This window comes from Onychostoma macrolepis, chromosome 02 (assembly GCF_012432095.1).
Source record: "Onychostoma macrolepis isolate SWU-2019 chromosome 02, ASM1243209v1, whole genome shotgun sequence".
Lineage (NCBI taxonomy): Eukaryota > Metazoa > Chordata > Actinopteri > Cypriniformes > Cyprinidae > Onychostoma > Onychostoma macrolepis.
The window spans coordinates 27,765,451-27,793,169 of record NC_081156.1 but is presented as its reverse complement, the minus strand read 5'-3'; the positions used below and the strand labels follow the sequence as shown (position 1 = coordinate 27,793,169).

At 35.7% G+C, this 27,719-nt stretch overlaps 1 protein-coding gene and 2 pseudogenes across 3 annotated transcripts; 2 read left to right on the top strand and 1 right to left on the bottom strand.

Annotated features, from left to right (window-relative positions):
• The first annotated feature begins 1 nt into the window (after nt 1).
• Nucleotides 2–12,782, top strand: LOC131551786 (prolyl 4-hydroxylase subunit alpha-1-like; annotated as a pseudogene).
• Nucleotides 12,783–14,343: 1,561 nt separating this feature from the next.
• Nucleotides 14,344–19,089, top strand: LOC131551779 (prolyl 4-hydroxylase subunit alpha-1-like; annotated as a pseudogene).
• Nucleotides 19,090–21,199: 2,110 nt separating this feature from the next.
• LOC131551670 (uncharacterized) lies at nt 21,200–27,325 on the bottom strand. Of its 3 annotated transcripts, XR_009273812.1 has the most exons (3): nt 27,264–27,325; nt 21,730–21,786; nt 21,200–21,629 (listed from the first exon to the last, which is right to left on the bottom strand). XR_009273812.1 is itself a non-coding variant. In XM_058794728.1 (2 exons), exon 1 carries the CDS (start codon nt 24,568–24,570, stop codon nt 22,699–22,701), a length of 1,872 nt encoding a protein of 623 aa, XP_058650711.1. In that variant the 5' UTR covers nt 24,571–27,257; the 3' UTR covers nt 21,200–21,629; nt 21,710–22,698. The 3 variants fall into 3 exon arrangements, 2 of the variants coding, with proteins under 2 accessions (XP_058650711.1, XP_058650707.1); XM_058794728.1 differs by lacking the exon at nt 27,264–27,325 and having other exon boundaries at nt 21,710–27,257; XM_058794724.1 differs by lacking the exon at nt 27,264–27,325 and having other exon boundaries at nt 21,730–27,257.
• Nucleotides 27,326–27,719: the final 394 nt, after the last annotated feature.

Below are 27,719 nucleotides of genomic sequence, written 5' to 3'. Positions count from 1 at the left end.
AAAGAAGAAGTTTGCTGTGTTGTAAACAAAAAAAACTAATCTTTGGTCTTTACGAAGATTCAAAACGTTGACAACTTGAATGTGTGCATGTGCATGTGTATAAACAACAGTTCTGCATGCTTGGTATGTGTTTTGAACTGCACACAGGCACGTTATTACTTAGATATCAGTAACATATAAATATGTATGCATGTGTGTGTTATCCAGCAAGAGAGTGAAATTATGCGGTTCCTCAACCAAGATACTGTGCAAGGGTTCTGTGATCAGTGTCATTAAAAATATCATGTGTGTGTGTGGGGAGAGGTAAATACATATGTGTGAGAGGGATGAATTGTGTATATGCGTAGGTAAGAGTGTTATGTATTATAAAAAAAAGGGTTATTAAAAAAATGCACATTCATTTTATGTCATAAAAATCAGTGCTCTATATATTTATTAGTGCACTGATTCTTTCAACATAAAATGAATGCCGACTGAATGTGCAATTTTTTTTTATAACACTTCATCCCTCTCACACATATGTACCCCCTCCTACACACACACACACACACACAAAACACTCACTCACATGCATATATTTTAATGATATACACTGATCACAGTCCCTTGCACAGTAACTTGGTTGAGCAACCACATCATTTCACTATGAATTGCTGGATAACTCCGTGTTTGGGACAAATTATCTTTGTATCATTCTATATTAATGGAAAGATCACATAATGAGTGTCAATGTTTGTTTGTCATGTTTTACAGCATTCTACGCATTTTTGGTCCTAGCCTGATGCAGAGCAGTTCTGCCGGGATGAGGGGTCCCTGCTGCAGTTTCAACAGTAAAGAAAATTACTCATTACAGTTCACTTGGAGGACCACATAAGCCATGCAGTGGTGCGTGGAGGTATGGTGGGAGCATTTATCGAGATGCTGTATTGATTGAATTTGTGGTGTAAAATAGTACATATTCTTGTATGTAGAATGATGAGGTAAATACTATTTAGTGGACACATACGCCCTCCAACACGCACATATTCTCTATTTTTAACAGGAGCGCCAAGAGGACATAAAGTGGAAGTTTGTAAGAGACATTGGCCCAGTGTTGTGCTAGATACAGAGTCACTGTGAGTTATTCTGTGGGGAGGTGAAAGGGCGTGCCTTTCTCCAGATGGATAGTAAAAATCAACAGAATGCCATCAAAGACTACCTGGGGAGAATCGGATGAAGCAAGAGATGTCTTTTATTCATCTCTTGTGGGACATTCACATTGAAGTGACATGAAGTGGGACATTCACATTGACTCCATTGTTAAAAAGGCCCAGCAGAGGTGGTACTTCCTTCGTCAGCTGAGGAAGTTCAACCTGCCACAGGAGCTGCTGAAACACTTCTACTCCGCCATCATTGAATCCGTCCTCTGCACTTCAATAACTGTCTGGTTCAGCTCAGCTACACTCTAAAAAACGTTGGGTTATTTACTGTACCCAATATCTGGGTTAAACATGTTGGGTCGCTTTGTTGGGTTATTCCTGTGTTTATTGGGTTATTTCAACAACAACGCAACCAGTTGGGTTAAAATTTAAATTCCAACGGTCGATTGGTGCAGCTGCGACAGATGATACAGTGGTAAATTAATATGTGTGCGTAATGTTTTTCGTTACAAAGTGTCTTCATGCCCTGACACAATAATATTTCTGTTTTTCCTACGAGTATGTTTACTCCCCTGTTGACTGAAACTTTAATTCGTTTTTTCTGCACTCTTGACTAACGACACGAGCGCTTGTAGCAGATCGATTTCAAACGTATAAAAAACGTTTTCCTTACTTTTTCTGTTCGTCTCGACAATTTTGGGGGATTTTTTATTTTATTTTTTTTACATAACTTACATTTCAGATATTAGGCAGAAGCGCTCACCTTGAAGACCAGCGGAGCCTCTTTCGTGGTGTCGCGTCCACTCTGAGTGAAGGTATGTCGCCATTTTATTCAAATGTAATGTCCTTTCTCAAGGAAACTACAGTGTAAAGTTAAAACACTACGAAACACGCAGAAATTAAGCATTTTATTATCTCTAAGTTGCTGGTTACCAGAGCAATCATGTAGTGATTATTTTCACCAACAGAGGGCGCTGCGAGCTACACTGATTACACGCGCCGCTTCTTCAGCCACGAAGAACTGAACATGGAAGATAGGGGTGTGCGATACTGCAAATTTTGGTATCGATCCGATACCAAGTAAATACAGAGCAAGTATCGCCAATACTGATACCGATACCGATACTTTTTCCTTTTTAATAACATACATTTAAATGACCAATTACACTTTGAAAATTAACAATAACTTATGTTGATATGACTAAAATATTACATTCACCTTAAAGCTATGTGGATATTATTATTCTGAAAGGAGTTTACAAGCAGAGGAGCCCAGAATATGAAAGCAATGCGTAAAGTTTCGTGTTAAGCATTTTCCTCCCATAGAAAAGAGTTAGGCTATAAAGAAAAAAGAAAAAAAAATGAATGTGGCCTAATGCATTAAGAAAGTAAAATTGAAAGGCCAACTCAGTATACTGATGATGCAAACTATATGCAGGCAAGCAGCCCAGGATATGAACCCAAAGTGCATGCATGTTAAGTGTTTTCCTCTGATAAAAAACCTTTATAAAGAAAAAACAACAACGTGGCTTAATGGTTGGAGACAGTAATAAAAAGGCCAAATTCGGTCAATTTAATGGGTCTGGCTTCCAGTCTCATCCGCTTCCAGCACTTTTTAACTGTACAAAACAGCTCATTTTGCTGCTTGCTTGGTGTTGCAAACTGGTGCTTCTTACCATATTATTTTAATGAATTACTTAATTATAAACACACGGTGGATAGCACAAATAATTTTACCGTTTATTGTTTTTATTATTTATTATTTTTCTCACGATTTCCCTACCGTGCCTAATGAAGTGGAAGTCTCGCACATTCAGTCTATGAAAAAGCTTACTTCCACATTGAAAAAGGTGAATAAGTTTGTTGCTGTTGCCACAATTTCTACCGTTCCATCATCTCTCGCTGTAGCCAATAATATCCGCTCGCGCTTGGAGCCGCTGAGTCACGTAATGGCATAACAAAACACTAACGCAGTAATGCTTGCATACTAGGCGTGAAAAGAGCGTTATATAAACACACATACATGCCTATTCTTTGTTGAATGTATTAAGCAATATATTATGTGTAGAGGAGAGAAAATTAACCTAAAGTATCGATCTAATCAGGCTAGTATCGATCCGATACCGATACCAACGTTGGTATCGATACTATCGATATTAGGATCGATCCGCCCACCACTAATGGAAGAGGCATTGTTATCATCAATTATCAAAAGATACCGTTATCGGTTTCAAGGTATAGTCACATACAAACTGTTCATGTTAAATTAAATTAATACTGTTTGTATGTACTATATTAGGGTCTGAACAGGATGCTGGATTTTACAAAAATTTTACTATACCACTTGGATGAAAGTGCACTCTGATGTGGATAAATGAAAATACAACTAAATAATTGGACATGCAACTATTACATTTTCAGAATGTAATTACATTTTATGCTCAAAAAGAAGCTTAAATGCAAAATAATAAGGCTAATTAAAGGTGAATTTCCAAAAACAAACATAATCACATTTGAAAAGTTAAAAAAGTTTGTATTATATATGCACTGCATGTAACAGTTTGTGAAAATGAAAATATGATTGTACACTAGAACTTGTTTAAAATATTTGTTAAGTAGTTTATATTTGTTTTATTTATCATGTTCTCATATTTATTTTTGTAATGTGTTTGTGTGAAGTCATAACCTTGTAATAATGTAGTACTGTTTTAATCTGTTTGCTATTTGGAATGATTTATGTTTAATATTTTTCATGGTGTGATTTTTGGTGTACTGTATTAAAACCAGTTAGTTAATTAGAATAATATATGGAACCCACAAAACCATAAAAAAATGCATGTCTCTGTTTTTCAATTGATAGATAATAACAAGTGAGATTTTAATTATATTTTCAACACTGAAGTAGGAAATGTAGTCATCTTATGTTAATGTTTGATTTTAACTTCCATTTCTTTGTTAATTTTAGATTACTCTGGACTAAGGTATATTATACCCACATGTCAGGGATAGATAGACTTTGAGCTCTAAAGGGCATGGAGAGATGAAGAGAGCCGTGGTTGGATCTTCTGGATGTTTCTTCTGGTGAGAAAATCCTGCTCTGTATTTCATGCCAAATTGTAATATTTTACATTATGTACTGACAAGCACACCAACACACACTTAAAGGGTTATTTCACCCAAAAATAAAACTTTTGTTCTCATTTATTCGTCAACATTAGGTAGGTGCTATAGTAACCCACCATTGGGTTATCTGTTGGGTCATTTTTAACCCAACTATTTTTAGTGAGTATAATTTACTCTCCTTGGAAGCTTTTCAAAGAAGCAAACAAAAAATAATAAAAGGCAAGTGAAATAACAGGACCTGTAAAACTTTTATCATAATAATATTCTCTAATAATATGCAAGTCATATGAAATTGATACTATAGCATATTCATTTATGCTGCACGCAGAAATTGTAACTACTGTATAATAATAATAATGATAATAATTCGTTACATTTATATAGCGCTTTTCTGGGTACTCAAAGTGCTTAACATAGAAGGGGGGAATCTCCTCAACCACCACCAATATGTATATGTATATAAATATATAATTAAAATATCCTGTGTATAGTAACTCTGATTAGATGTATCAATATTTTATTAATTCAAAGTCAAACAGTTATCATATGAGAACTAAGATTTTTTTAGGACAATCTTTTAGGAACTCATTATTAAACCTGGGCTCAGTAACACACGGTATATATAATGAAGTAATCTTTCGTTTTACTTTCTGCATTAGTCATAGATCAGATTTCCATGTTACACAGGCGTGATTGTTGACGCAGCATCCTGCAACAATACAACAAATAGAACACTATGCCAGTAAAGTTTGACCCGTTGTTAGGCAACATTAGAACAGGTCTTGATAATACAATAGTTTATAATATCTCTCCATTTCTATCATGATTATATCCTTTGTGATCTCCAATTGTGCAACATGAAATTATATATAGCTAAATAACTAATTACATAGAAGAAACAAAAATATATTGTGAAATGTCATGACTGTCATGATGTCACATTTATGTTCTGTTTTGAGGAATTTTATGTATTTCTACTTCCTTTGGTCCCTGTGTTTCATCTTTGATTAGTTTCTGTTTCTTTGGTTGTCTTACTGGTGACCTTACTTACTATGCCCTGCTTGTTTAGTGACTTTGTTAACTGATAAGCAAATGTGTATATATAGTCCTCAGTTTTCAGTCGTAGTTTGTTCTTGTCTATGCTGCATGTTGATTTGTTGTGTTTTGTGGTTGTTGTTAGATTGTGAAGCCTTTGCTCTCCTGTGCTCCTGTGTTTTTGATTTGTTTATACAAGTCACTGGTGTGATTAGATCCTGCCTCTACTTTCTTTGTTCCCACAGCCAGCCTGCCGACTCGTGAGAGTTCATTCATGTGAAGTTTCGCTTTCGTTTTTCATAAAATAGTAGCAATGAATGGCCAGTTACAGGTGTGTCTCTGAAAAGATGCCAATAAATGGTCTGTATTTAAGCTCAATTTCATTTCAAGGTACACATACAGAAGTTGTGTTTTGAGATACTGAAGGTTTGATAATGGCCATAAAGGAACTGACATTTGTGGTGTGTTTTTGGATTGTCTGTACTTCTGGCCATGAATTCTTCTCATCAACAGGTTATTAATTATATTTAATTTCAATATCAAAATTCATTATATTTTATTGGTTTTAATTGTAAATAATTTGATGTTCTAGTGTTCTATCCATATTTCTCGAATTAATGTTTTTACGTTGTTACCATGACAAGTTAATTTTTTGTATTCATTTGTGAGACATCAAAACACTCATACAAACGTTATAGTTTATATACTTTTTAAATTGACTAAACAATATTAACTCTCTCTTTGGGTTCTTATTTCATAAACCTTTTTCATTATACTTCTAATGGGAAAAAAATACATATATCAAATGTTCTTTGATATTAAGTGCAGATTGTTTTATACTGTAGATCAAACTGCACAGCTTGTTGAGAAGAAGAAAGACCTTCTGATGAGCTTCAGTCAGTACATTGATGCTGAAGAAAAGAATGTAGAGACAATGAAGAGGTGAAAACACTTTCATTGTTCCTCGTGTGCAGTACCATTAAACTCCAAGATTAAAAAGCATTAAGTTTTATAGCAATTGATGTTTAATAATCTTATATTTGGTGTTAAATTTATGTAATTAAATAAATATTTTTTAACAATACAACTTCTGATGAACCCTGTCATCAATGCAGTGCTCTTCGGAATCTTCTGCTTTCGTACTCTGACCCTGTGGACCCTGAGGAAATCATGAGAGACCCTGTGACAGCTTACAAACTCCTCAGACAACTGAGAGATGAATTAATAAATATTGTAAAACACATTCAACCCAGTTTTTATCAATGTAACGAGTATCAGTATGAGTTGGATTTCCTAGAGATCCCACAGATGGAGGATTTGAATGGTGCAGCTTTAGGACTGATCAGACTGCAAGAGATCTACAAACTCTACCCAGAAGACATCATGAAGGGTGAATTGTCTGCAGTTTTGCACCAGTGCAGTTTCACTGAGAGTGTTTCACTTTTTTTCTGTTTCAAAAATCAGCTTTGATCTGTTTTGATTTCACAGAAATGTCATTAAGTGCAGATGAAGCCTGCCATGTGGGGTTGGTCGCTTTTAACGAGGACAAATTCCAGCATGCCTTTTTCTGGTTTCAGTACAGTCTCAACACATTAACAGAATACTCAGCTACTAATAAGAAAGATTTGCTACATTACCTTAGTTTCTCAGCCTATCGTTTTGGCAGCCAACCTGTGGCAATCTACTTTGGCCAACAGCTTCTAAATCTGGGTGAGCTCATGATGTCCTGGAGTTTAATACTGGTATTTTTATATGGGATGTTATCAGACAACTTTGAGATCAACTATTGAAGTTATAAACTTCTTTGCCTCAGATCCAACTAACGATGAAGTCAAAGTTCAGCTGAGCCTTTACAGGCGCCATCACTTACTGAGAACTTCAAACCCTGACATATTCATACTGAACACAGAGTCGAGTAACTATGAGACACTGTGCAGAGGAGAGATTGATGAGAGGGCAAGTGCAAAGTCTCAATTTTAAATCATTGTTTGACATGAAATTACAGACACTCAATGTGAAGATTTGTGAGTTAATTGGATGTTTATTATATTTGATCAAATCAGACCTCCAAGAGGCAGAGGGCGCTGTCCTGTAGGTACAGCACAGGTGGAGGAAACCCCAGACTGATGTACGCACCGGTGAAAGAGGAAGTGGAGTGGGACGAGCCTCGAATCATCAGATATCATGACATTATTTCAGACCGAGAGATAGAGATCCTGAAGAATATCTCCAGACCTCTAGTGAATATCTAACACGCACACACACAAATCAATAACATATTTTAGTGTCAGTATTATTAGAATCTAATATCTTGTTTTTTTTGTGTTTTTTTAAATATCTTGTTAATACTTTTGATTATGTTTTATTGTGCTATTCAATGGGCAGAAGTATGAGGGCATTTCTTTTAAAAGTTGGCTTGGCCCCTTAATTCTAGTGAAGACAAATCTTGATGTAAGGAACTAATAATGATATTCTAGATAATTGTGTGCTCAAATACTTTTGGCTATCTAGTGTGTGTGTGTGTGTGTGTGTGTGTGTGTGTGTGTGTGTGTGTGTGTCTGTGTGTGTATATATGTTGATGTCCCATTTACTGTTTGTGGCCATCTGTAGCTTTCTAGGTCTGAGACTAAACGGGGAGTATCAAAGATCCGTACTTCTCAAAGGTGATAATCTCATTTTTCACCCATTATCTTGACTTCAAATGAACACTTACATTACATTACTGTTATTTTATAGTATTTATTTTTTCACACTTATTATTGGAAGAAAAATGGAAACACTTTACAATATGGTTCAATTCGATAGCATAACAAATTGAATCTTATTGTAAAGTATTACTGAAAAATGGCTTTGTTTTCAGTGTTTTTCTGAAGGAAGACTACCCCGTGGTTGCTCGTGTCAATCAGAGGATTGCGAACATCACAGGACTCTCCATGAAATCAGCTGAAGACCTACAAGTACGGTCACAGTAAGAAAGAAATGACATGTTCATGCACAGGCAGCATATCTTTTCTTTACTGCCAAACTTAATAAACTTCTGACTGGCCTGCTCTTTTATATATATATATATATATATATATATATATATATATATATAAAATTTTATATTGAATATAAATATATATTTATTCTTCATCATATTAAACATGTTTTGTTCTCTGTGAAATATGAGTGGTGCAATCATTTTCCAGGTTCAGAATTATGGGATTGGTGGCAGATATGAACCACATTATGATTCAGGGGTAAGATCACAATGTTAATAAACAGGTATAAATAAATTTGTATAGAACCAACACGGAATTTGTCATTGGTTTCCCTTAAGTAATTTCTTCATGGTGTGGGATTTATAAAAACAAAAATGTAATCCACACACCAAATACAACCAAGTCCAAGATCCATTGATTGAGAAAATATTTTACTGAAGATTTTCATAAAATTTAAAAAAAAAAAACACAAAAAATTCTGCACAAAAGAAAAAAAAAGATTAAAAAAAATAAAGGATTTATGAGTTAAATCAAGTCTGTGGTTATCTCTTCTTGAAGAGACTTTGACATTGCTATTTTTTTTTTTTTTTTCACGTCATAAATATACTTTAATTACAAACAATTGTTGTTGGGGATGATGTTTGACATAATATAATATTTAGCCTATCCACGCTTTGATGACAACACAATTTAAGTGTATAACCTCAGTCATTGATAAATATTAATAAATCGTCCTTAACCCAGAGAGAACCCATGACCCAAAAATGCTAATTCGCTTATAGGACTTCAAAATCTATTCTGTGTCAGTGAGAGCTTGATTACATATTAACCGAATCATTGTAAGATCGATCAAGTCATTGCAAGATAACCAAAGATTGTTTGATCACACAGGATGATGAGAATGAAAGGATTGCAACATTCTTAATTTATGTAAGTGTTGCCCTTGTCATTAGTCCAAATGGCATTATAAATATTATAGGCCTACATTGTAAGGTTATTGTTGTACTATGAGCAATAAATCATGTCCTGTGCCTGTAGATGAGTGATGTGGAGACAGGGGTGCTACTGTGTTCCCTCAAGTTGGAGTTGCACTGAAGCCAAAAAAGGTAAACCCTCAAATCACTTTTATATTAGTATATTAATATGATTTAATACGGAAAAATTCATGCTTTAGTTCTCTGCTTTTTAAGGGTTCAGCCGTGCTTTGGTACAACCTCCTCAAGAATGGAAATGTGGATTTGTATACAGAGCATGCTGGATGCCCTGTGTTAAAGGGTAACAAATGGGGTAGGTTTTTAAAGAACTTGGACTACTTTTTTTATTGTATATCTTCTATAATGTGGATAAAAATAAATCTATGTTAATATGACTACATTTTATTTCAGTTTCTTACAGGCCCGGCTCCAGGTACGAGTTGAAGGGGGAATATAGGCTACTATTTTTATGCCCCCATTTTTTTAAAAGTGAAAGGATGAATGCCTTATAAACAGTGACATTTAAGACTTGCATTTAATTCACCCCAAAATGGGCCATTTGCACATTTTCACGTAAGTTCTGCTACTTCATGGAGTAAGGATAATTATGAAATTAATATTAGCCACAACAGAGGTGCAAATTTTGCAATACATAATTCAAATTTTAAAATTAAATAGACCGCAGCAATTAACATTTTGTCAGAACCTCTAGTAAATTACAAGCTATTTGTTTAGTTGTCTACTGAGAATCATAGGAGAATATGATATCTATTTGAAAAAAAAAAAAAAAAAGAGATACATTTTTCCAGAATTGTACATATTCCTATGTTTGACTGACTGTTTCTCCCATGGCAGTGACGGGCAAATGTAATCCCTCCCCTCCCCTCCCCATACCATTTACAATTTTTATATATAGTGAAAAAAATGCATTATAAAACACTCGTGCTTTTAAGCCAAATACAAGCTGAAACGACTCTCCGCAATCTCTGCAATCTCCGCAATCTCTGATCTCGGGTTTTCTCTGTATTAGAGCTGTTTTAAACTTGCTGTTTGAACGCGTTCGTTTACTGGATCCTTGGACTGAAAAGTTTACAGGAGTTTACCGGTTTAAAAAATATCTGATCGCAAAAACCTGGTCCTTTTGATTTTTCTTTTCATATTATAATGTACTGATTCAAATTAGAAATCAATAATTAATTATTATTTTGCCATCTTGTCTGGGGACAAAGCAGGCGCGGGCGCAATCATCAATCATATTTAAAGGAAGCCAGCGCGTCCTGACCGCATCACTGTCTTTACTGGGTGTTTTAGGAATATTTGCATTTATTCACAGACGATTTGATTAGCGAATCATGTGGTGGACTGTCATTATTTTGGCTAATGCGAGACACCACTGAATGCGCATCAGAGGGTATTTAGAAGTAGGTATAGGCTACGCAAAGCCGACTGATAAGCCTTATACCTGAATATACCCTGCACTACACCACTGAGACTGACGAAACCATACATCAACAGATTCTTAGCTTATTGACAAATATCTGATCTTGTAAGATGTTCTCCCTTTACACAGAGCACTGTCCCACTAAACATTAGACGTCTGACGGACGTGCAGATTATGTCTATATTGCGTCCGTCGGTCCAAGACCAATTCTGCACGTCTACGACATGCAAACTAGGTCCGCTATTTGGACGTCTAACCAAGACCCCATTTGGACGTCAATATGCAGTTCTACATTTGAACGTCGGACTAGGTAACTTTTTTTGGACGTCGAAGACATGTGCAGAAAATTGACATTATTAATGAATGTAATATTTATTTTATTTAAGACAAATATCAACATTGTTCTTATCAGCATGGTTAATGAATATCAATATAGGTTACCTGTGATGAAACATTATTTGTTATTTAAATATTTATTTATTGAGTATATGATGTCTAAAATGAGTTTAAGTTTGATGTAGAAAAGACGTCCACAAAGACCACATTTGGCCTACAATTAGCCCTTATACAGAGGTCCTGTGGACGTCAATACTGGACGTTCATTAGACGTTGGAAAAAAGACGTCATCTGGAGTCACAGTCTGCAGCTTAAGGGGACCAAAATTGGACGTTCAAAAACGAAGTACAAAAGACGTTGTTTGGACGTGTCTTTGCTCACTGGGGTACGCGTGATCGCCAAATCGAAAGTGAAAGTGAAAGGCGCGAGCGCTCATTCAAAAGCATTTCAATTTCGCGCATGTTGATAGCGGCTCCCTGATGCGTGAAAATACAGTATTAGCACGTATTTGGGTGTGGGCGGTAAGAAAACGAAAAAGAAAAAATATATGAACCTCCATTGAATATCACAACAATTTTGTGATTGGCTGTTATGTGTGGGGCCAGGGTGGGCCAAGCTTCTGACTGGGTGGGCCAGGCCCACCCTGGCCCCCCCCCCGTGGAGCCGGGCCTGGTTTCTTATGACAATGAGCTATATTTTTCTGTTGTCTTTTCAGTGGCTAATAAATGGATCCGTGAGTTTGGACAGGAGTTCAGGAGACCCTGTTCTTTGTCATACTGGGAGTGAAAGACACTGAGACCATGGAGAAATCATATGAAGTATCTATCTGTTATATTAATTATGTATCATATTAGTTTTTAGATGGGATCATGGAATTTATTACTGTCTAGGTGCCAGTAATGTTAATAATAATTGTAATATACAATTTAGCCAAAAGTTCAATAGATTAAAATAAAGTTTCAGCAAGATTTCAACGGATGATAACATTACTTGAGTGGATCAATCAGCAGCTGTCAGACCTGTGTCCTGTCTTGTCTTGAGGTTTTCTGTCTCATGTGATCCCCATCCTCGTGTATGCCCTTATTTGGTCATTCCCGTTTCCTGTTCTGGTTTAGTGTGATTATTAGTTCAATAGTCTTCAGCTGTGTTTTATTTATTATCTAGTTTCATCCCGTGTATTTAGTTCCTGCCTGTTTAGTTCTTTTTCATCTGGTCTACTCGTTACATTCCCTGTGTTCCTGTGTGTCTCAGCCCTGCCTTGTATTGCCCTCTTGAACTGGATTAAAGACTGTTTATTTTGACTAATTCCTCGTCTCTATGTTCCTCGTTCTTCCCCGCTGTGTGCACCGTGACAGCAGCCAGTTATTCCTGCAAATGAGATGCTATTGCATTCTTTGCAGTTATATTTAAAGCTTAATTTTAAATGCTGCCTTTTCAGTTGGTGCTGAAATGATGATTTACATGTTTTGCAAGTATTAAAAAAATGTGTTGTCTTCAAATCGAAGATTAGGTCAAAGCAGAATTGGGTTGTTATTCTATTATCTGTAACTCTTGTGTGACACATATGATGTTATTATTATTGTATTGGGTATTAATGTTAAATTAGTTATAGGCCTCTGATTTTATTTCATAGATTTTATTTGATATATTTTCAATATTTCCCCTTGTGAAACAGTAGAATCTTAACAGTGTAATTCTAGCTGAAATTAGAATTTGTTTCAATTATGAGTCTTAAGTATAATCTTGTATATATTATAATATTTTTTAGGTTTGCAGCGTTATAGGATTATACATTGTATTTCATTTGCCCTGTAATGCTTTTCAGGTTTTTAAAGAACTTGGTTTACTCTTTTATTGTGTATCTTCTTTAATAAAAATAAATCTATGTTAATATGATTCAATTTTATTTCAGTTTCATATGACATTAGAGTTCAGGAGACTGTTCTTTGACATACTGGGAGTGAAAGACACTGAGACCATGGAGAAATCATATGAAGTGTATCTGTAAAGACTCTTTTAAAGTATCTGTTATGTTTATTATGTGTCATACTAGTTTTTAGATCATAGTAGCATTTATTACTGTCTATATATATATATACAATTAAAAAAGTTCAATAGACTAAAATAAAGTTTCAGTAAGATTTCAACTGATAATAACACTACTTGAGTGGATCAATCAGCAGCCAGTAAGTAGTTATTCCTGTAAACGAGATGCTACGTGTGCGTGTGTGTGTGTGTGTGTGTGTGTGTGTGAGCTTGTGTGTGTGTGTGTCATCCTGAAAAGCAAGGCTGTCAACATACTTCAGTGTCTTCATACATGCACATGACCCACTTCAGTTATTATACGATAACTACGACTTTTTCAGGACAAACTAGGAACACATTAGGAAATGTGTATAATCACATCTAATAGAAACAGTGACTGTCTGTAATCATCATTAACCTTGGGCTCAGTAACACATAGGAAATACAATAATGTAATCATTCATTTTACTTTTAGTTTCTGCATTAGTCATAAATCAGACTTACATGTTATGCATGTGTGACTGTTGACGCAGCATCCTGCAACAATACAACAAAAAGGACACTATGCCAGTAAAGTCTGACCCGTTGTTAGGCAACATTAGAACAGGCCTTGATAATAAAAATAGTTTACATTAAACAGTATTAGGATATCTCTCCATTTCTATCATGATTATACCCTTTGTGATCTCCAGTTGTGAAACATGAGATTATATTGTTAGTGAAGTAATTAATTACAAAATGACATTGTGATATGTCATGACTGTCATGATGTGATATAGCTATATAATCTGTTTTGAGGATCTTTATTTTGATTATGTGTTTCTGTTTCCTTTGGTCCCTGTGTTTCACCTTTGATTAGTTTATATTTCTTTGGTTGTCTTAGTTCCTGTTATGTCCATTTGTTTGCACAGATACTCAGTTGTTAACTGATTAGCAAATGTGTTTTTATAGCCCTCAGTTTTCATTTGTTGTTCTTGTCTGTGCTATGAAGATTTGCTGTGATTGTTGTTAGATTGCGGAGACTTTGTTCTCCAGTGCTCCTGGGTGTTTTTAAATTGGATAGTAAAAATCACTGCTGCGATTAGATCCTGCATCTATGCTTCTTTGTTCCCACAACCAGCCTGCCGACATGTGAGAGCTCATTGATTTAAAGTTTCGGTTTTGTTTTTTTATCAGATGGTAGGACTACAGAGAAACTATAACGTAGGCAGATACAGGTGTGTCTCTGAAAAGATGTTTATAATGGTCTGTATTTAAGCTCTCTTTCACTTCAAGGTATACATACAGAAGTTGTGTTTTGAGATACTGAAGATTTGATAATGGCCATAAAGGAACTGACATTTGTGTTGTGTTTTTGGACTGTCTGTACTGCTGGACATGAATTCTTCTCATCAGCAGGTTATTAATTATATTTCATTTAAATTCAATATCAATTCATTATATTTTATTCGTTTTTTTTAATTTAGTGTTATAGTATTTTGTCTAATAATGTTTTTACACTGTTGCCACAAGTTAATTGTATGTATTAATCTGTGAGACTTTTCACAAAAATACTTGAACAGATAGTAAAACACAGTTTTGCCATATTTGATGCACTTATACAAAACATTATAGTTACTTTTGTAGATTTTAACTTTTTTAATTCCATTATTGACTAAATAATATTAACTCTCTCTGGTTTCTTACTTAATAAACCTTTTTTATATATCTCTAATGAAAAAAATACATAAATCAAAGGCTTTTTGACATTTAAGTGCAGATTGTTTTATACTGTAGAGCAAATTGCACAGCTTGTTGAGAAGAAGAAAGACCTTCTGATGAGCTTCAGTCAGTACATCGATGCTGAGGAAAATAATGTAGAGACAATGAAGAGGTGAAAACACTTTCATTGTTCCCTATGTCATTCAGACAGACATTCTTTTATTCCCACTGCTGTAAGACTTTTCAATTTGTAAGCTGTCAGAATGTTGTGTTGCTATTTGTGTTTTGTTTGTGTGTTTTGTATGATGTTTACAAATTTTATGCTGCACAAATAATCGGCCTTTGGGCTTATAATAAACTTTGAACCCTGAACCTTGATGTACAGTACCCTTAAACTTAAAATTTTTTTAATATATGGTATTAGATCTAGGTTTATGTATTTTTTAAACAATACAACTTCTGATGAATCCCTCTCTTCAATCCAGTGTTTATCTGAATCTTCTGCTTTCGTACTCTGACCCTGTGGACCCTGAGGAAATCATGAGAGACCCTGTGGCAGCTTACAAACTCCTCAGACAACAGAGAGATGAATTAATGAATATTGTAAAACACATTCAACTGAGTTTTTATCAATGTAACGAGTATCAGTATGAGTTGGATTTCTAGAGATCCCACAGATGGAGGATTTGGATGGTGCAGCTTCAGGACTGATCAGACTGCAAGAGATCTACAAACTCTACCCAGAAGACATCATGAAGGGTGAATTGTCCACAGTTTTGCACCAGTGCAGTTTCACTGAGAGTGTTTCACTTTTTTTCTGTTTCAAAAATCAGCTTTGATCTGTTTTGACTTCACAGAAATGTCATTAAGTGCAGATGAAGCTTACCATGTTGGGCTGGTCGCTTACAACGAGGACAAATTCCAGCATGCCTTTCTCTGGTTTCTGTACAGTCTGGACACATTAACAGAATACTCCGCCATTACTGAGGAAGAGTTGATACAGTCTCTTATTTTCTCAGCCTATCATTTCGGCAGCCTACCTGTAGCAATACACTTCAACAAACTGCATTTAAATCTTGGTGAGGCCATGGTGACCTTAAGTATTAATAACAGTAATAGGCCACTAATATTTTTATATTTTAAGCCAGATATAAAAATCTGTGATTCAGAAACATTTGCCTCAGATCCAACTAATGATGAAGTCAGAGATCAGCTGAACAGACTCCTTCACTCACAGAGAACTTCAAACCCTGACATATTCACACTGAACACAGAGTCGAGTAACTATGAGGCACTGTGCAGAGGAGAGGTTGATGAGAGGGCAAGTGCACTGTTTTAAATTTTAATCATTATTAGACATGAAATTAAAAGAGTCGATGTGAAGCTTTGTGTATTGATTGGACGTTATATTTGATCAAATCAGACCTCCAAGAGGCAGAGGGCGCTGTCCTGTAGGTACAGCACAGGTGGAGGAAACCCCAGACTGATGTACGCACCGGTGAAAGAGGAAGTGGAGTGGGACGAGCCTCGAATCATCAGATATCATGACATTATTTCAGACCGAGAGATAGAGATCCTGAAGAATATCTCCAGACCACTAGTGAATATCTAACACATATACAAAAACTATAATATTTAATTACTGTTATTATTTTCAGTATAATTAGTATCATATTTCTTGTTGATGCTGTTAAATTGTGCTATTCAATGGGCATAATGATGCTTTATTGTGCTAATCATTTGGAAAAAATATGTGCTCATTCCTATAAAATATTCAGGTTTGGCCCCATGGTTCTAGTGAAAACAAATTTGAGTGCTTTGGCATCTAATGACTAGAGAATTGTGTGTTTCCAACTTCTCAAAGGTTCATAAAGAAATTATTTACTGAGTCTGGTGTAGGAAAATTTGCACAGACCTGAACCTGAACATTGAAAATCTTCAGCAAGACTGTTCAACAAGCATATACTGTACTTGTGTCATTCAATTATCCATGTATGTTTGGCTGTATGGTATATATATTTATATTTAATGTTTCATTTCTTGTGGCCTAGCTTTCTAGGTCTCAGACTGGACGGGGCACAGTCTCAAACATCCGTGTTTCTCAAAGGTGATAACCTCATTTGAAGGATCATCCAAAAATATATATATATAACATTCAACAAAACATCATGTTAAAGAAATAATTCAGTCATAATTCATATGCTGTATATCATCCATTATACCCATCATTTATATTTATATAAATATATACATTAATTTATACAACTTGTATTTACAGCTTACATATACAACTAGCTTTTATATAAAATAAAACATGCTGTAAAAGTAGCCTACATTTGTTAGTTAATGTGCATTTCTTAGTGTACATTGTTAATTCATGATACTAATGTTAAAAAATTTAACCTTATTGTAAAATGTTACTGAAAACTGCTTTTTTTCTCCAGTGTTTTTCTAAACGAGGATGAGAATGTTGCTCGCATCAGTCAGAGGATTGCAGACATCACAGGGCTAAGAACCAATACATCAGCTGAAAGACTACATGTACGGTCACCTGTTCATGCACAGGCAACATCTTTTCTTTACGGTTCAACAAAATTTTGCACACAAAATAATTAAATAAACTTCAAGCGGGTCTACCCTTCTATAACATTTACCAAAGCTCAAATGTTATAGAAGGGTAGACCCCCCCCTGTGAAATATAATGGTGTAATCATTTTCCAGGTTCAGAATTATGGGATTGGTGGCAGATATGAACCACATTATGATTCAGTGGTAAGATTACTATACTAAAATACAGTCATGACTTAAATTTATATCAGTCAAACCTGGAAATCACCATGGATTCCCTCAGGAATTTCTTCATGGTGTTGGATTTATGAAAACAAAATCAATCCGAAAAATAATTTAAAGTGTAAAAAAGTGACTGTGCACAAAAAGGCTTTAAATATGGTACAAATAGGCTTTAAAAAAATATGCTTTAATCACAAACAATTGTTGATGGTGATGAATCAAAAGTTCCATACATTATGTATTATTTAGTATATCCATGCCTCATTAATTAATAGCTTAATAGCTTTAATAGCTTTATTCTGTCAATGATTGATTACATATTATCTGAATCATTGAAAGATTGAATCATTGCATGCTAATTAAGAATGCTTGAATTTACAGAATGATGAGAATGAAAGGATTGCTACATTCTTAATTTACGTAAGTGTTGCCCTGTTCATTAGCCCAAATGGCATTATAAACATTATAGGCCTACATTATAAGGTCATCTAGCTATTCATAGGCTATTACCTGAGTTGTACTATGAGCAATAAATCATGTCCTGTGCCTGTAGATGAGTGATGTGGAGACAGGGGGCGCCACTGTGTTCCCTAAAGTTGGAGTTGCATTGAAACCAAAAAAGGTAAAACCTCAAATCACTGATATCATGCTGCATATATATATATATATATATATATATATATATGTGCATGCTATATTAGAATAATTTAAGTAAGTACCCATGCTCTCCTATTTAAGGGTTCAGCTGTGTTTTGGTACAACCTTCACAAGAATGGAAATGTGGATTTGAATACAGAGCATGCTGGATGCCCTGTGTTCAGGGGTAACAAATGGGGTAGGTTTTTAAAGAACTTGGATTACTCTTTTATTATGTATATTCTATAATGTACATATAAGTAATATGACTAAATTTTATTTCAGTTTTATATCACTTACAACCACACACACACATTGTATATATATTTTTTCTGTTGTCTTTTCAGTGGCTAATAAATGGATCTGTGAGTTTGGACAGGAGTTCAGTAGACCCTGTTCTTTGTCATACTGGGAGTGAAAGACACCGAGACCATGGAGAAATCATATGAAGTGTATCTGTACTATAGAAATATCTATCTGTTATATTTATTGTATCATATAAATTTAGAGTAAAATAGAGTTTTGTGGCTGCCAAGTTTCAGCTATAGACTTGGTCAGTGTCGCGTCATAGCTGTGTGGACGGAGTCAGCGTGGGGGAAAACGAACCTTTCCTCCTCATTGGAAAAGCATGGTGTTGACCCAGAATGGTGTACATAAAATAATTTCTGCTGCTCGAAAGAGCAAGATACGTCGAAAACCGAGCCGTATTGGGTCGGACTGTCCATACGGTTTCTGTGACTGGCCAAACAACCCAACGGAATAGCAGGAGGTGTCGTTTCCCGACACTTTTGTTACCTGATTGAGTCTCCAGGCAAGAGACAGCTTACTACAAGCCTATACGTGACGGCTTGTGAAAGTAAACATTTGTCGTTTTGTTTTGCTTAATCTTAATAAAGTGATAAAGACTAGAGTAAAAGCCTGTCATACTTTTTTTTTTTTTGATATATTAAAAATAATTTTAACATTGACAAATCATAGGTAGCATTAAAGGTCTACTGAAGTGCCATTATGTGGTGTGTGCTAAATGTATAGCCTAATCATTTTCACAAATACAATTAAAAAGATATAAAATAACATGAAAATGAACTTACAAAAAATTAACCGTGGTTACAACCAAAAAAACACGGTTACTATAGGTAAACCATGGTAAAAACTAATTAAACATGTTTTGCTACACTAACCATAGTTTAACCATGGTATTTGTGGTAAAACTGTGGTTATAGGCTACAACTGCCCTGCTAAAAAAACCAATAGAAGCCCAATAGAAACCATCACAGAAATTCCAATGGTTTCCATTAAAATACCATTATGAACCATTAGCTTTTTCCAGTAAAACCATTACAAAATTCCTTTATGTAGTGTGTTTTGGGCATTTTTCCAATAGGATTTAACATCCCACCAATAGAATCCATCACATACCAGTAGACACCATTATAGTTTCCATTAAAACCAATACAATTCCCATTAAAACCATTACATTTTCTATTGTGTTTTGGGCAGGGTTCTATTGGTTTTTTAGCAGGGTGGTGATAAAAACGCCCAAAAAACACGGTTAGCCTACTATAGCCTACTTTTACTAAAAAGAAGTTAACTAGCCTTGGTCTCTAATTAACATTAATTTGTGAGCAGCCTACATTACAAACTGTCCTGGTTGAAGTGTAGCCTAAATGTAATTGGTCAAATTGGTGTTGTTTACAGGACTGTGTTCTCTGGAATCCTCTCAAGCAAAGGACTTCTACATTCCGATTGGTTGCGGCCCAATCATAGCTCATTACCATAAAGTTGACTTGACTCAAAGAGCAAAGAACTTATACCAAAGAGTACAGAAGACCAACCCTGCGTCCCAATGTTCATACTATCCAGGGGCGTCATGCACTCATTATTTTTGAGGGGGTGCGAGTGGGGGTCGTCATGTGACTCACAGCAGCCACAATAGCACTTATGTTCTTGTTTATTTATTTATTTAGTTTTCCTTTTTATTCAAAACATTCCCAAACGAATTAACTACATCATGAAATATGAATATCTTGATTCTCACCTTTATAGATTATGTTAGTTGATCTATAATGGGCCATGGTCAAAGTAGCCTAATAATGTAGTCTATTAACTATGCATAAAAACATGTCTGTTCACTTAAGTAACAGGGTGTCATGCCATAACACAGTTTTAATATGACTGACTTTATATTTAATGTGAATTTAACATTAAAAGTTAATGTGAATAAAAACATTGTAAGTTAGGCTACTTATCAAAACACTTTCATTGTACAGAAAGAGAGCAAAGAACATTATCAAATAACATTTTCACTGATAGTCTAGAGTTCAAGCACTCTCAAAAACTCCCATTAAAATCACTGAAGCTGTTTACACTGTGAAATGAATATCTTACTTACAGACACATCTGCACTTTGTTGTTTCTAACGAGAGAATTCGCCAGAAAGAGCTCAGTCAGCGAGCGAGTGAAGAAAACACCTGCATTTTAGCGGTGACTCGTCTGAACACCTCTGATTGGTCATTGCATTCATAAGCTCAACAGCATCTTGTGTGATTGGTTAATGCACAGTGATGTACAAACGCGTCTGTCTCTGGCTCAGTGCCAGCCAGCTAAGCAGATTTGAATTTAACGCTGGTGTGATTGTATCAAATATAATATAAAATATTATTCGGCTTTTTTTATTTTATTTTATTTTTTGTCTTTTGGAAGCTGCCTTCAAAATCCACTTGGCTCAAAAATCTGGCTCAAAAATATTGCAGCAGTGTGTGTACTGCATAATATATGCCAGATGCATCGTGTGCCACTTCCCAACATTGCAGAGGCCCCTGATGAGCCTCTGAGGGATGTAGAAAACCCACCAAGCAACTCAGGAATGCAAGCACGCAATAATCTAATAGCACGACGATTCACCTGAGAAAAACTAATAATGCTGTACTGTTACTTTATGAACACACCACATTCACTGTTACTTTAAAACTTTACTGCATTTGTTCATAAAACATTTGACACATTTGATTTTTCATATAAAATATATTTTATTATAAGTAAATTATTACAATACAGTCAAATTATTTATTACAATTCTGTCATAAAAGATATATTTATATTATAATATTATAAGATACATTTCTTGAACTACAATTCTGCAGAATAAATATTTGTATGTAATGTATATAATACATAATATTCGTATATAATAAATAAATATTTGTTGAATTACTGCAGTTTACGTTTCTTTATTTCTAGTGTGTGTCTCTCTATTTCAAGCCTCTCTCTCTCCACCTGAAGCAACTCCTCCTGAACTTTTCGGAGTGCAGCTACTTCTTTCAGCAGCTGGGCCTGTATGTCAATCATCTCCTCCACAGAACCTTTTTGGCTTGGGATTTTGGCACAGAGGAGGGTTGCCATCTAACAGGATCTGGGATAAATTCATCTCAAGCTCCAGGGGGGCCTTAAACAAAATAATTACAACTTTAATGACACATATATGCAAAGATATACTAATTATAAAATTCATGATGCACAGATTACTTCTTCAAGTTCTCTCTCACCAGCAAGGTCCAGTGTGGAAGGTGAAACAACCGGCAGGAGCTCCAAAGTCAAGGTCACTGCATAGTAAATAAAGCATTACCCATTACAACTTTGACTGATACCGTGTAGTACTAACCCCTATACTTGATAAACCCAAAATAATCTCATTTTTGGAGCATTAAGCCTGCAGATAAATCTATACATAAGATTTCGTAACAGTGCTTTAAAAGTGATCACTCTTACACTCACAAACATTTCACTTGCACTATGCCATCTAGGCCTCCGTAGTAAGATTCTCATTGCATCATTATAAGCTACTTGCAACTTCTGTAGACTAGATGCTCTGTAGTTACACCACAAATGAGCAGTATAAAGTGTTGTACAGTATGCTTTAAAAAGTGACACCTTCACCTCATCTGAACAAAAACTAAATTTACGTAAAAGTATATTTGCCTGCATATACTGTATATCAAACGGCGTCGTCTTTCAATATCCTCATCATCTGTCATACATTCAGTGATAAAATGTCCAAGGTATTTTACTTTCTCACACACAGTGAGACTCTTGTTAGACAACTTAAAAACTGGAAAATTGATACTTTTATCCTCATTAGTTCTACAAATCATAACCACACTCTTAGCTGGATTATATAAAATATCATGTTCAAGACTGTAAACAGAACACATAGTTAAAAGCTGTTGAAGACCAGCACTGCTAGGACTAAACACCACAAGATCATCTGCATACATAATATGATTCACTAACATATTCCCAATCATACAACCAGTTTTACAGACACTCAAACATTCAGAAAGCTCATCCATGTAAAGATTAAACAGAATTGGGGACAAAATCCCTCCTTGTCTCACACCATTACAAACCCCAAAATGGGCAGAGACCTTATTGCCCCATTTTACTCGCATCATCTGGTGGCCATACCAATAAGCCAGGATTCTCACAATGTATTCTGGCACCCCTCTTTGTCTCATTTAAAAAAATAATTTGGCATGGTTAACCCGATCAAAAGCTTTAGATGCATCAATGAAACACATAAAAACTGATGAATTTTTATCTCTATACTTGTTTACTATTTCCTTTAATGCATAAATGCAGAGATCAGTACCATGTTTAGCCTTAAATCCAAACTGGTTGTCTGTAGAATTAATAAACACATTTAACCTATCCAACAAGATGTTTTCCAGCACTTTAGACAGGATACAAGCCAAGGGTATAGGTCTATAATTGTCTAGGTTACCTACCATTCCAGCTTTGTTCTTAATAACTGGTACTAAAAGAACAGACAACATTGAATCTGGTAAGACACTATGAATCAAAAAGCCAGTAAAACAAACAGCTAATAGAGGGGCTATCCTCTTACTTCCATACTTAAGATGTTCAGCAGAAATATTATCTAGTCCACTAGCTTTATTTTGAGATAATTTACTTATAACTTGATCCATCACTATCGGATCATTAACTTGAATATTGTCCACATTATACAATTCATTTTGAATGCAATTAAAAAGACTACAATAATGTTGTCTCCATAATTCCGCAATATTCTCTGCCTCAGAAACTCCATCTAAAGTACAAGGAAGCGATACTCTGCAACTATTAAAAGTTCTAACTTCTTTCCAAAAATCAGTAATATTATGCAGCTTCATAGCCATAGAATCAGCCCTTAAGGTTTGCTCAATATTACAGATAAAACGAATGGCATACTTATATCTTAAATTTTTAGATTTCTTATATTCAAGCTCAGGCCCTTGCCTAGGTCTACCTGCCATAACCCATAACTTATGAGCTTCCTGGGATTCAGCTACATATTTACTCCATCCAGGCTTAGTCTTATTCATTATACCCTTTGATTTAATAAATGGCTTACTACAACCATGCAAGGCATTAACTATATCATTATACATTGAACAGATATCCCTTTGATGATTTACATCTTTACAGTTAACATCACTACACATCATTGCATCCCTAGGTAAACGAATATTACTCAGGCATTTATCTGTACTTACATAATAGGCTAAAAAGTCCTCCTTTGTAAGTGCTGACCAATCCATTTTTACTTCATTGATATTACTTTCATTATTAGACATCGCTATGAAATAATCAACATTTATCACCATAGACACAGGTATATGATCAGTTGTTACTGTATCATATAAGATACTCATATCCCTCAACGAGGCATGTGCATCTGCTGTACTAATACAATGGTCCAACCATGATGTAGTATTCCAAGCCTCACTAACATAAGTATAGCTATCTACAGATAAACACACTTCACTTGACAAAATGAGATTATTATCCTGGCAAAACTGAACAATATGAACAGAAAATAATGACTTACTGTCTGAAATGTCCGCATTCATGTCCCCAATGACATACACACTGGAAATAGTAGAACTTTCAATAAAAGAACTGATAAAAGCTAGTCTATTTAAGTACTCATCTTCATTATGATGGCATTCGTAAGGTGTATACACATTTAGAATAATACATTTCTTATCTTGATAAGTAATCTGTATTGCAATACACCAATTAAGATCCAGTCTAACCACCTTAACCAGCGAGTCTAACTTTTTTTTCCACGGTATGGCTACACCCCCAGATATCCTACCTTTAATTAAATCCATACCAAGATCTGTTGTTGATTCACCAGCACCATTAAAGTTATCATTAAGAAAATTCAATTTATCCAAATCTTGCATTGTTAAAAATGTCTCTTGCAAGCATAAAATGTCACAATTCTCCAAAAGACTGTCCACAACCATACGGCGAGCTTTATCCCCATCACTCTGGCCCACGCGCAGACCACGACAGTTATATGACACAACTCGAATGTCCATGGGGGGCACCAATACTTAGTTATTCTACCCCAGGGTGCACACTTTCCCCAGCGACTGGTGCAGAATTAGACCCGATGACTCCCACCCTACACGGCTCATAATAGCATCTAACAAAAGCCCCTTCGGGCCAGATCTGCGGGTCATACATTTCACTGACTTCATTACATTCAGCAGATACTTTAAATAAACTGTATCTGCTTTGAACAGTTTCAATCTTCTGACAAGCAACATCGCAACCAAGTTTTTCTTGCAAATACTCAGCCAGAGTCAAGGCATCCAAGTCAGGTGTAAACTTGGAGGCAAAAACACTCACCAGTTTGGTCTTGACCATTCTGATGTTGCCCACAGCTCCAGTACCAACAACAGACATGACATTACCTGACTTCTTTTTCTGCCTGAGAATGACAGGAAGCGATCTTGATTTAGTTACAGCAGCATTCTCAAAACCTTGTCGACGGCCCTTTTTCACCACACGACTCCACTTCGGAGAATCTGAGGAAGATGTTAATCCTGTAGCTCCCTCCATTGTCACAGTACTTTCCACTCTCTGAGCATTCAAAGATAAGGACCTTGCCACCGCGGCTCCTTCGCCAACTCCCGTCTCCAAAGTTTCCGCCGATGTGGCCCTGAGTGCCGTACCCTCGGTCCGTGTAGCTCTGACCATTGCTGCCGACACCTCCGAGCCACCGCCTTGTGTCGGATCTGTCGATTGCTCCAGAGCACACACTCTTCGATTAATATCCACTGTAATGGCTCGTAGATCTTCACCAACATTAGCATGAAGTTGTAGTGCGTGTTTCATAGTACAAAGCACTCAGCTGCTCCATTCTTCCAAGCAAACTTGAGACATCAATGCTATCAAAGGACACTGGCGGCAACTCATCCAGATAATATGAAACAAATCAGGGAATATCTTCACCGCATTCGTTCATCACTTTAAGACAGCTTTTTATGTTATTAACGTCTTTCTGTGGCCCTTTGTGAGAAACATTCCGTTGTGTTGTAGGACATAATTCAAACAGTACCTTCTTTGAGGCCTCAATCCAATAAGAATCAAACGTCTTTGCAGCCAACAGGACAATTTTGTCCTGACTAAGAGTCTTAATTTTAACAGCAAGAAAATGTAGGAATTCATCCTCAACAATAACTTTGCCATCAACAGTGTTATATAACTCAGGTTTCAGACGAGATCGTTTAAACACAGATGCAGCCAACCCACGCGTTTTTCAGATCCATGTGCAGCTTTTATTAATACAAAGAAGAGGTCAGACAGGCAAAGTTCAAACAATATCAAGAGCAATGTAGGCAAGGCAAATTCATAAACAGAGTCAAAAGGCAGGCAGGGTCAATAAGGCAGGCAGCAAACGGTCAGATGAGAATAAACAGTCCAGGTAGTCAACAGGAAAACACACTGGGGAAACCGCTCAGAAATGTCAGCAATAGCAAAACAAGATTTCAAGATATATATATGCTTTAATTGATGCACGCACGCACACACATTACTATTACTACTACTATAGAGAATGAGGATTACGTCACAGTCTTTTCACTCCGCGTTGCATTTCGGGAAGGCGCCGCCATATTAGCAGGATACACTGTCCGTTCCCATGGTTACTTCTCATTCGCTATACTGATAACTGCTTATCTTTTGTTTTGTTTTTGCCTTTAAGTTAAACAATATTCATTCTCCATTGTATCCTTTGCAGGGAAGAGAAGCTAATTTGTCGCATTGCATGATAATTAGATTTTTTTTTCTTAGGTTTTGTAGAATTTCATTTACAATGTTGATCTGATTAGTTACCGTGAAAACAGTGTCACCTGCTTCAGCCATCATATTAAATTATCCAAATAAAGTGTTTGTTCAACAAGCTGACAGAAGTCGATCCATTTCTTTGTTGGAAACGGGTTTTTTTTTAATGATAAAGTATAATTGTTGCCATTATAAATCATTTTTCCACGCCACGGAGGAGAATCAGAGATTGTGGATCACATTCAGCGAACAGTCACAAACTCACTGTACTTTTTATATTTATTTCAACAAATGACAAGCAAAATCAAATCCCTAGGAGCTTGTGAACAGTTTTGTAGCATTTTTAAATGCTGGTTTAATGTACTAAGACAGTGATGCAAAAAGATATGCAGGTGAGCCAGAATATTAACGCGACATGTTTAAACATTAAGCGTTTCCCTCAGAAAACCATAATGTAGAAAGCGCTTATGGATTAAGATATTATTGGGGCTCATCTGTTTTTCTGCACATCTTATGATTTATTGGTAAGGTGTGTACAGAATGTTTTCTTTTACTATCACTGTCTCGGTGCATTTGTTCTTATGAGAGGAAAATGCTTAATGTAAATAAACGCGTTGCGTTCACATTTTGAGCTTATATGCGTATCTGCATATAGTATATGCTTTACAATTTTGTCTTCATCACTGTCTTGGTACATTAAGCCACTTTAAGCAGTTTAGAAAGTCCCCTGTTCAAGTTCTGCTAATTCACAAGCGAGCGTTACGTCACATTCGCATTCTCTATTGGGGGCTCTGGCAGCTAGCTACACTGTTGGTTAATCAAATCTATTCAGACGGGCTTAGCTAACGTTACGTATTTAGATGGGAGAGCATGAGAAGAGAGAATAATTAAGTTCACTTGTCACTGAGTTTAAGATGTTAAATTAGTTAGTTACTTATCTTACCTTAAGCTCGCTCTTCTGTCAGACTGGCGGCGGCTGAGGCGGGGATTCTGGGGAAATGGGCGTGGTCGACCTGTGACTTCAATCGAGAGTGACCAATAGAAAAAGGCCTTTCATCCTGGTGGGTAGAGACCGCCCACTGAGGCACAGCTTCACTGTAAGCTGCAAGCAAAACTTTTCAACTCGCAAACAAAATTTTTAGACCCGCAAAAAAAGACGGCAGAAAAGAGAGCAACATTTGTGGTTTCGTGATGAAAAGTGTTTGAAGTGCATAAAGAAAAATAAGATTTTTAAAAGATTTACACGCACTGCAAAGTATTGTTTCAATTTCTTTATTTTTGAGCCTTAAGAAGACTTTTTTTTTTGCAATCTTTTATTTTTTATTACGTTTTGCTCTCAAGCACAGTATTTTTGATTGAATAAATCAATTATGATAATAAATAGTATGCTTTCCTGTAG